The 12,044-nt window shown below is 34.9% G+C and overlaps 1 protein-coding gene across 1 annotated transcript; it reads right to left on the reverse strand.

The window, feature by feature from the left end:
- Window positions 1–153: 153 nt before the first annotated feature.
- Window positions 154–11,405, reverse strand: LOC131943304 (sodium-dependent neutral amino acid transporter B(0)AT1). Its single transcript, XM_059303336.1, has 10 exons — window positions 11,217–11,405; window positions 10,521–10,757; window positions 9,479–9,589; window positions 8,201–8,442; window positions 6,916–7,105; window positions 4,627–4,834; window positions 4,080–4,239; window positions 3,394–3,556; window positions 2,455–2,663; window positions 154–1,302 (listed from the first exon to the last, which is right to left on the reverse strand). The coding sequence occupies exons 1-10, from the start codon at window positions 11,403–11,405 to the stop codon at window positions 1,161–1,163; spliced, it is 1,851 nt and encodes a 616-aa protein (XP_059159319.1). The 3' UTR covers window positions 154–1,160.
- Window positions 11,406–12,044: the final 639 nt, after the last annotated feature.

The raw sequence follows: 12,044 nt of genomic DNA on the forward strand, positions 1-12,044 counted from the left end.
TCACAACAAACACAACTTAAACATTTTGATAATGTCAGCCCACATCCAAGATGTGGATTTCCATAATTCACATATATATATATATATATATATATATATATATATATATATATATATATATATATATATATATATATATATATATATATATATATATATATATATATATATATATATATATATATTAAATGTTAGATCTAAGATTTGCACACTGCATGCACAACTAAATCTAATCTACATTTTTACTGTTATGTATAGGAACATCAACCTTTATATTGATTTTAATGTAGAATTGCTAAGGTCATTTAACTGGGATAATCACAAGAGAAATGCTTTTTAATCAAAATATCTAAGCTATTAATAACATTTCTTTGACCTATTTTATCTCTAATACTTAATTTTTTTTTGTGTGTGTGCTGTTAAATAGAAGTGAATGTGTAAATTCAGAAGTGCCAGAATTTGCACATATTTTCACAGTATATGAATTTCTATTCAGCTTTGCGTTTTGATTTGTTACATTATTTAAATATTTCTTTTAAATGAGCTCATAATAAATTAACTGCAGTTGTTAAACATTCCATTTTTTAGAATATTACAATAAATACATTTTCAAATTTCAAATCCATAATAAAAGCAGATTTTTTTAGTGAATTTAAATAACTAGCAACCACTAGGGTAGCAAATAGTTTCACAAAACCATTTTTAGTGTGTAGGTCTGGACATTAGACTGCCCAGTCACACTTAAAAACTGAAAGGACACTACAAAACAAAGGAAAGCAATTTAGAATCTATTTCTAAAACCAATATATTATAAATGAAATTAAAAGAAGATTTAAATTTTTTTTTTTAATATAAGAAGAATACTATTCCCATCTAAAATAAAAGAAATTAACATGATCAATTTATATTAAATTTTAAATAAAAATAAAAACATTATGTCAATGCATTTTTAATACATCATCAAACTGCAATATAATTTATATATTGTCCTAACAATGCCTAACATCAATCACTGTTTCAATATCATAGAGAAACTCCATCTGAGCTGTGATAGATACATCACAAAGTCAAGCCATTTAAAAACTAGGAATGGTGTGTGTACAGAAACAAAAGTAGAATCCAACCCAATAAACTGTAATACTATCTGGCTGAGTGTGAGATTAAACAATACTTTCTCTGTTTGATTTAGGTCTGGCTGGTAGCACAGCAAGCAGGTCTTCAATAAAAAATTCTGTTGGTCTTTCTGGCTCTCTGAGGGGCGTGTCCTCATCGGAGTTGTGTCCGGAATCTCTGTCATCTGACCTGTTACAAGAGCAGAGATTCTTTTATTTAAAACTTTAGTTATAAGTTTGAAAGCGAATTAGTCTAAATTAATTGAAATTTAGGTAGTTCTATGTCTCAATATTATAATGTAGACTAGTTTTAATTTGAATATAATTCTGTTTAGTTTTTAATCATGAAAATAATTATTCCTTTATAGAAATGTAGGCCTATAACATGTTAATGAATAAAAAATGTTAAACATTTTCATTATGTAAGAGTTAAAGATAAAAGTAGTGTTTGAGATTATTTATTTTCAAAATAAAGGAGACAGCATGGTTGGGTGATAGATACTATGATTGCTGTAACGAAGTACTTGAGTTTGGATCCCAAATTCAAATCTGTAGGACGTCTACCCATTTATGACTCAAATAAGATAAACCAAGGTGGCTTGGCATAGTGCTGACAACATTATCCCTTTGCATGCTACAGTCATTGAAACAGATGAACTCTACTTTATCTTCCGCATGCATCTCGGACACAAGGGGTCATCCATAAATGATGTCACGCTTTTTTGGACGATTTTTACCCCCCCCCCCCCCTCCGTCACACATCGTCACAAAAAGCCAGACCCCCCCCCCCCCCTAAAATGACAGCAAACTTAGCCTACAACCCCTCCCTCAAAATTGCATTTGAATTTTTTTTTAAACATCGATATTTTTCCAAAATCTTATCTGAACTCTGTCAAAATAGAGTACTTTAATCAATTCTTATTACAATTTATTAGAACAATTTTCTTAAACATGAAATATCTAAAATCCGTTTTCTAACATTGCTATTTTATAATGCAAAAGTGTGACGTCACACCATCTGAAACCCCCCCCCCCCCCATCACACACCGCCACAATATTACGGACCCCCCTCCCCAGAGGCGTAGCGAGGGGGGAACATATGTCCCCGGGTGCCGACCTTATTGGGGGCGCCAAATTGAAAGTTCGAGGGGGGATGCAAATGAAAAGTTCGAAGGGGGGTGCAAATCAAAAGTTTGAGGGGGGGGGTGCAAATGAAAAGTTCGAGGGGGGTGGGTGCAAATCAAAATTTTGGCCCTGGGCGCCGGGAAGGGTCGCTAGGCCTCTGCCCCTCCCCCTACAAGTGTGACGTCAAGGTGTTTTTATAAAATATGTCTAACCCTACCTGGCAGACCACTGGCTCCCACCTAGGAACTTTGTTGTGGAGACTGTAGCTCTATGGATATCTGAGGCAAGCTTCTTCGCATGGTCGTACTGAAGGACTCCGCACTTTCTCAGCAGTGCTATGCCAGGTATCCACAAGACCGACGCAAACACAAGAACACCACAAGCCACACTGGCATACCAGGGATAGCACTCTTTCTCCATTAGTGTCTACATAGGAATAGTCTTAATTAGGTAACAAGTGCAAACATTGATTACTTTGAAGAAAAATTAAATGAAATCTTAAGGAAATAAGGCCTATAATGAAGTTATACATTCATATACACATGTGTATGTTATTATATAGTTTATATAGTTCCAATTTATATAAGTAAGATTATGTGTAGAGCTATGTGTATAATAAACATTCACATAAGAGATTTTGGATATATTTATGTTAGTATTTAAAAGTTTAGTTCACACATTACCCTGTATTGTGTCACACATGCCTCTCACTGATAAAAAATTAAAAATTATTTCTAAAGCTGTGTTAGCTTTCCGACCAGTGTTTCTTTCAGGCACCTTTTCAGGGGGATGGGGGGGGGGCACTGGCTCCTCGAAGCACATCTACTACACCCGGAACAAATAGAATTTATGTAGAAAATATATACTTTTGTGCGCAACCGCCGCCCCCCCCCCCCTTCCACCTGGAAAATTCCCCCCCCCCCCCCTCCGAGATAAAAAAATTCTGAAATAAACACTGCTTCTGACATTCTGACATAGCAAAATAATTTAATTTTAATTATATTTAATTTAATTCTAAACATTAAAAAAAAACTTAGGCAAATGTGAAATTTGTGACAATGTCCAAATAAAGAATAATCAGTATTACTTAACAAGTAATCACACTCAAATAGTATAAACTAATTATAAAACAGAAACAGGAGATGAAATGACAAACCGTGACAGAGTTGTAGGCCTTGTAAGTTATTGGGGAGGAAAACATCTTAATCAATGTCCCCAGCAGAAGTGCCACCATAAAGAGAGGTGCTAGAAACTTCCATGCAACCCTCCAGTAGATATTGGGCTTGTGGCCAATCATGCACTCAATCTCTTCACTAAACCTGAAGTAGGTTGATAGTATAGGCTATTCAGTTTTTGTTTTTTTAAATAATCGACACTTGTATGATGAAATTCGGAAAATAATAATAAGGTATTAATTATAGGTTTAAAAATATTTTTATCCACAAATATATGTGAATGTATATGTGTATGTGTGTGCATATGGATTGACATGAGTATGGGTATTTGTAAGTGCACGTGTATGTGTAGGGTATAGTTTTATATATATATATATATATATATATATATATATATATATATATATATATATATATATATATATATATATATATATATATATATATAGATGGAAGTATAGATGGAACTCTGAAAAAGTGGGGATTTGTTACCTTGACAGATAAAAAAAACACATTTTAATCTCTATGGTCATGGCATAGAGTGGAACTGTGTAAAATATAGGTTAGGTCAATGATCTTGTTTTTATATGTGATGCCAGACCAAACTCAAGGGGTTAATAATTTGATGTTTACCACCTTGTACAACACCCACGTAAAACACCCTCACCTGTTTGCGCCAAGGATCCACCCCACGGCCAGGCACTCCCCCAGGGCCACCATGATCAAAGGAAAAGTTCCAGCGAAGGTGTCAAAGAGCGCCACCCAGTAGGACCCGCTGCCAGTGACAAACAGCATGCCCACCAGGCACATGCTTGTACACAGCATACCTGGTCACAGGAAACAACAGGTGGACGACAGTCAGCAGTTTAAAAAACAAATACATGTTTTCTAAAAAACAATTGATAATAAAAAGATAAAGAGCATATATCATTTTGTTTTGATTGTAATTTTTATCATGATTTATTGTGGTAGATTCTCTTTTCTTAAATAGCAATATTTTTTAAATAATACTTTTATACTTCTATTTTACTGTTATTATAAAAAAAAGAATAATAAAAACATGGTGGATTATTTTCTTAAAATAAAAATAAAAATTTGTTTAAAATTTATGTTAAAATTTGCATAAAATTTAACTACTGCTTTAAAATATATATAGTAAATATATCTGTACATTTGCTATTTTACTGTTTTACAAAACAATATGTAAACTCTACCGGAAACTAGCCATTTTTTTCTCATCCAAGGGTAAATATCCAAGTCATAAAGGGAAGTTGTCACCCCTTCAATGGTACCAAACTCACTGCCCAATCCAAGGGAGAGCAGCATAAGAAAGAACACCACGGACCAAAATGGCGCAGATGGACCAAACTCATTGATTGCTTGCGTGAAGATGATGAATGCTAGACCGGTACCTTCAACACCCTGAAAGATTTTGATCTTTAGTTCAAGATAAATTAGCCTGATAATTAACTAAGATAGAAAACACAATTATTAGACCCTTAGGAGAAAATACAAACATCCGCAGTTATAAATTAACTTTTTTATATTAAAATGGTTCTGCGCATTCGAAACAGAGGTCCTGTTTTGTTTTAATCCATCTCTTTTAAATTTCATTTGTGTCTCAGACTTCAGGATTGTGTAACATAACTCAAACAGTTGCCTCACCCGTGCTGCAACTGTAAACCGCATTTCAAGCACACACCCCAACCAGAGGCGGAACTACAGTGCCGCCAGACCCCGCAATGCGGGGGGGGGGGGGCACGATATTTAGGGGCCCACAGCCGACCATAATAAATTTTTTATAGTTAAATTTTTAAAAATTTTCTTGCGTTTTTTACTTGATGGCTGTTTTGTAAAAAAGATCACCGTAGCTGCGGTTGGATCATCCTAATTCTATAGACACCACCCCACGCTCTTGTATATTCTTTTTCCCTTTGTTTTTAAACCACTGTGAAAGCCGAGTCCTCTTTCTCCTATAATAAAACGTATCAAAGACAAGCAAACGTTCAAACCACTTTCATGACTTATTTCCCTTTTTTAAATTGTCAATGGGGGTGCTCATACGATCCTTTTAGTAGATTTGTACTAAACAAATAAAAAAAACAATTACTTCTCCTTATTATTATTTTTTATAAAGTACTTACTAAAAATTGACATTGTATAAAAAGTGAAAAGGTCTCATAGCAGAAATTAAATAAAACTGATTTTGTAAATAGACTAATGCGCTCACACACATGACAAGTTGATGTTATTTGTTTTAATTGAAAAAAAAAAACACATTTTTTTTCAAAACCCGAAGAGGACAACAATGAGTATCCTATGTTCGTATTTTGCGTTTGTAAATATATATATATATATATATATATATATATATAAATAAATAAATAAATAAATATATATATATATATATATATATATATATATATATATATATATATATATATATATATATATATATATATATATATATATATTAGGGGGGCCTAAAAAAAATTTGCGGGGTGGTCCTTTTTTTTTAGTTCCGCCACTGACCCCAACTGCCCAATTAGTATACCCTATTCATATCATCTCCTTACACTAACTGTATATCTTATTCTTAAATCATCCTGTGCACAAATTGTATAACGTATTCAAATCATACCCTCCTGCTCAAATTGTATACCTTATTCAAATATAATCTCACCATACCCCAAAATGTATACCTTATTCAAATCTATTCCAACCCCACCCCAAATTATATACCTAATTCAAATCCATTCTTACCCTAACCCAAATTATATATCTTATTCTACTCTTTTCCAGCCGCATCCCAAATTATATACCTTATTCAAATCTATTCCCACCCCACCCCTAATTATATACTTTATACAAATCTAGTCCCACCCCAAATTATATACCTTATTCAAATCTATTCCCACCCCACCCCTAATTATATACTTTATATACTTTATACAAATCTAGTCCCACCCCAAATTATATACCTTATTCAAATCTATTCCCACCCCACCCCTAATTATATACTTTATACAAATCTAGTCCCACCCCAAATAATATACCTTATACAAATCTATTCCCACCCCACCCCAAATTATATACCTTATTCAAATCTATTCCAACCCCAAATAAATACCTTATTCAAATCTATTCCCACCCCACCCCAAACTATATACCTTATTCAAATCTATTCCAACCCCAAATAATATACCTTATTCCAATCTATTCCCACCCTATCCCAAATTATATACCTTATTCAAATCTATTCCAACCCCAAATAATATACCTTATTCAAATCTATTCACACCCCACCCCAAATTATATACCTTATTCAAATCTATTCCAACCCCAAATAAATACCTTATTCAAATCTATTCCCACCCCACCCCAAATTATATACCTTATTCAAATCTATTCCCATCCCAAATTATATACCTTATTCAAATCTATTCCAACCCCAAATAAATACCTTATTCAAATCTATTCCCACCCCACCCCAAATTATATACCTTATTCAAATCATCCTCTAGACTACACGCCCGAAATGGGCGGGTTGTAAAATTGGTGAAGGCGGTCAAGTTATCCTCAAACATTTCCTTGTAGACCCTGTTTGTTATGGTCTCTGAGCTGTTGTGGCCATAGCACATGACGTCAGACACGTTTAGGTTACTGCATATCTCCCCTAGGATACCGATATTACTGTTGACAAAAAATTTATTTAAATTAACCATAATATGGAAATATATTCCACAGACATTGTAAGCTAATTGCCAAGTGATTGAAAACAAATACCAAAAGTTAGAGTACAGGTTATGGGAGTTTGATATATATATATATATATATATATATATATATATATATATATATATATATATCCGTGCTAAAGAATTAATTCTGATTGAATATCATTCGTATAAACAATATCTTGCTCCTAGGGAGAGAGAGATGAAGGGGTGGGGGGGTTGTTCTTTTGCAGCCTAGTGTGATGAGGAGGTGGGGGGGGGGGGTGAGAAAGTGAGACGAACATTTTTAGCCTCTAAAAGACGGTGTTTGATTTAAATTGTAATAAAAAATTGATCATTACACTCAATGTTGACAGAGTTCTGTAAATATTTTACATTAGAAAGAAATCGATGTTTAAAAAAAATTCTAGTGTTTTAAAGAAATTTATAGGCTGAGGTGTGACGTCAATTTAATGGGGACTGGGGTTTTTTCACAATGCGTGAGGGACGTAAGGGAGGTAAACATCGTTTTGAAGAAAAGCTTGATGTCTTTTAAGTTTTAAGGATAACCTTGTATAGGCAAGGTAGATTTACAAACATATATATATATATATATATATATATATATATATATATATATATATATATATATATATATATATATATATATATATATATATATATATATGTATGTATAAAAAATAATATATATATATATTTATATTGTTTGTTGATTTACAAACAATATATATATATATATATATATACATATATATATATATACATATATATATATATATATACATATATATATATATACATATATATATATATATATATATACATATATATATATACATATATACACACATATATATATATACACATATATATATACATATATATATACATATATATATATATACATATATATATACATATATATATATATATATATATATATATATATATATATATATATATATATATATATATACTGGCAATAGGTGATACCCCAAGAGGTTTCAAACTGGGCATTCTAAATTAAGAAACATTTGGAATAGGAACTCACTAATCAATACAGTGGTTGTACATGACCGTGGCCTTGAACCCTATGACCGCGAAGATGACGGCACAAGCAAAGATGGCGGTGCACCAGTTGGTGGCGGCACGATGACGGTGTCCCCTCTCCATGTTGTTGTGGACCGGGTTGTAGCTGGAGAAGGCGATGAGGCCACCAAACGCCAACCCGAAGGAGAAGAAGATTTGGGCCGCCGCGTCCAACCAGCAGGACACGTCCAGCAGCTCTTCGATCTGAGGGGGAGATCGAAATTTTAGTGCTCTGTAGCAGGGGCGTAGCGAGGGGGGGGGGGGGCGGGGGGTGCGGAGCGCACCGGGTGACACCATTTAGGGGGGGTGACACCAAGGCAAAAAATAGCAAAATATATAAAGAAAAACTTGAGGGGGGGGGGTGCAAATCGAAAACTTGAGGGGGGGTTGCAAATCGAAAGTTTGAGGGGGGGGGGGGGGTGCAAATCGAAAATTTGAAAGTTTGTCCCCGGGAAGGGTCGCTACACTGCTCTGTAGATCACTTAGATTGAAAATCACCACCAATTAGATTTACTCTTTTCATCCCAATCTGTCACTCTGTTAGACTTCATTCATAGCGCCCCCTTCTCCCCCCCCCCCCCACCCACTGGGTAACTTAGCAGATGAAACTGAATCTGTCCAATATATCAGTTTAACCAATCAATGCATTAAAGTATATATGGGACGACATGGTTAAGTGGTAGAGCTTACAAGTGCTAGCCCGAAATCCTTTAGTTCGGATCGCGAGCTTGGGTCTTTGGAACGTCCCTGAGTTCACCCAGCTCTGATGGATACCTAACTCACGTTAGAGAAAGTAATGCGGCTGGGCATAGTACTTACCAAACTATCCCCCAATATGCCGAGTTTATTGAAGCAGGTGAACTCTACTTCACCTGTCTCATGTGCCTTGGGCACAAACGGGAAGAGAGGATGCTGATGATGATAATGATATTTAAAGTATCTAAGCCTTGCGGCGCCCAGAAAGTGCTGAGAAAGGCCCACCCCGCACTTAAATTCATGTATGAGATAGGGGAAGTAACAATACCAAGAGGGGAAGCAACTTGGTTACAATGGGGGAGAAACGTCGATAAACACAAAATATACGTTTTAAAGTAACTAAGAACTGTTTTTAACGTTAATTTAAAGATTTAGAAAGGAATAATAAAGTTATCCTGCTCCTATATTTAAAATTGCAGTAAACAGTGACTATTTTAAAAATAAAGTAATACATCACAATATTGATCGAGATTTAGAAACTGACCTTTGGCGTGAACATGTGCACGAGACCATCAACAGAGCCCTCTAGTGTGATGCCACGGATGAAGAAAATGATGAGCACAACGTAGGGGAATGTGGCGGTGAAATACACAACCTGAGACAAACATCAAAAAACAGTGTGTGAATAGTAGATACCTACACACAAAAGATGCACATCTATCCACTCAAACACCAATTATCCACTATGTACACGCCAGTATCATGTATGAAGAACCCACTTTAAGGTTATATACGTACAATCAACACATAAGGGTCATGTACACAATATCACACACCAAGGTCATGTAACCACATACCACGTTCATGGACCATCTACCCACACACCAAAGTATTGTGCTCACTATCTACACTACAAGATTATCTATACGCACTACGGTCATATATACCCTGACACCAACGACATATACCCACACCCAAAGTTGATGTACCCACACACCATGGTCATCTACCCACACAAAGGTGATGTATTCACTATCACACACAGAAAGGTCATATACCCACTTACCAGGGTAATGTACATACACATACATACCAAGGTCACATACCCACACACCAAGGTCATGTACCCACACACCACAATCATATACCTACATATCAAGGTAATCTAACAAGGTCATACACACACACCAAGGTCATACACACACACCGAGGTCATACACACACACCAAGGTCATACACACACACCAAGGTCATACACACACCAAGGTAACACACACACCAAGGTCATATACCCACTCACCAGGGTCATGTACCCACACACCAAGGTCATGTACCCACATCACAATCATATACCTACATATCAAGGTAATCTACCAACAAACCAACGACATCTACCTTCACCAAGGTCATACACACACACCAAGGGCATACACACACCAAGGTAACACACACACCAAGGACATAAACACACACCAACGACATGTACCCAGACACTAAGTACCCACACACTAAGGCCATGTACCCAGACACCAAGTTCAAGTACCCACACTAAAGCCATGAAACCACACACTAAGGCCATGACCTACCTTCCCGGAAGACTTGATGCCCTTACAGATACACAAGAAAATGACGATCCAGGCACAGACATGACACAGCAGCAGCTTCCATTTGATGCCGTCAGGCTGGTCAATGCCAGGCGAGATGTCCAGAGCTGACCGGTACCAGAAGTAGGAAGTTGGTCCGCTAATGTCACATTCCTCAATGTTCAGTGTCTTGTTGTGTTCGTTTACATATGTGGGGCACTCGGACCATGGGAGAGTCGTCTACATACAAAATTATACATGAATATATATATATATATATATATATATATATATATATATATATATATATATATATATATATATATATATATATATATACACATATATAAAATAGCAGCATACCCGTGCTTCGTCACGGTGAATATTTTTATAAATGTGCCAATTTGGGAACAGAACAAAAGAAAACACAAACACAACACAAACACAAAGTATCGTATATATATATATATATATATATATATATATATATATATATATATATATATATATATATATATATATATATATATATATATATATATATATATATATATATATATATATATATATATATATATACATAGCTATATCTAATTTGTAAAAAAAGAAAATGTATATGTGTGTGTGAGAGAGAGAGAGAGTATGTATACGTAGACATAGATAGATATATTTCATTAAAATGATGTGACCCAAACTCACCTGAAATGAATGGAACAGGTAGAAGAAACACCACATGATGATAGCATTGTAGTAAATGGCCACTAGAAATGACGTCACAGCCGATGCGATCCCGAGCCCGCCTATAAAAGGGTGGACCCTGTTCCAAACGCCCACACACCCCGACCTCAAATGCTGACCGATGGCCAGTTCCAGATACAAGACTGGCATGCCTTCTAAGAAGAGCATCACTAGGTAGGGTATAAGGAAGGCGCCTGTGAAGAAGAATTGATTAATTTTTACTTTCTCGTATATACGAAGTATAGAGAAAGTCTTGTAATCGTGCAAAAAAAAAATCGAGATTTTTACAAATCTCGACGTTTCACACCTCACTGATACGGAAAAAACATAATTTTGCAATCTTGTCCGTATGTCTGTGTGTCTGTCTGTGTGTCTGTGTGTCTGTCTGTCCGTGTGTAAACACGATAACTTGAGAACCGTTACAGCTAGGTTGATGAAATTTCATATATAAGTATTTTATCAAAATCGTAGATCCGTATCAACTTTTGAGCGATTTCCGATAACCGGAAGTGGTACTTTTCCTACTTTGAATTTTTCAAAAGCCTATAACTTGAGTACTATTTCAGATAGATAAATGAAATTTCATATGTAAGTAAAAGATCTAATTCTCTACCTTCTATCAAATTTTGAGTCATTTCCGTTGACTGGAAGTAGTACTTTACGCTACTTCCGATTTCTCAAAAAACTAATGTAAATTTTAAAAGTAATGATAATATTGCGCACCATTATGCGCTTTTTTATTTGGCGTTCACTTGGTGTGCAATTAATTTGTCTACGAGATTTTATTCT

This window comes from Physella acuta, unplaced genomic scaffold (genome assembly GCF_028476545.2).
Source record: "Physella acuta isolate Inbredline_101_S28 unplaced genomic scaffold, ASM2847654v3 ptg000451l, whole genome shotgun sequence".
NCBI classification, from domain to species: Eukaryota; Metazoa; Mollusca; class Gastropoda; family Physidae; genus Physella; species Physella acuta.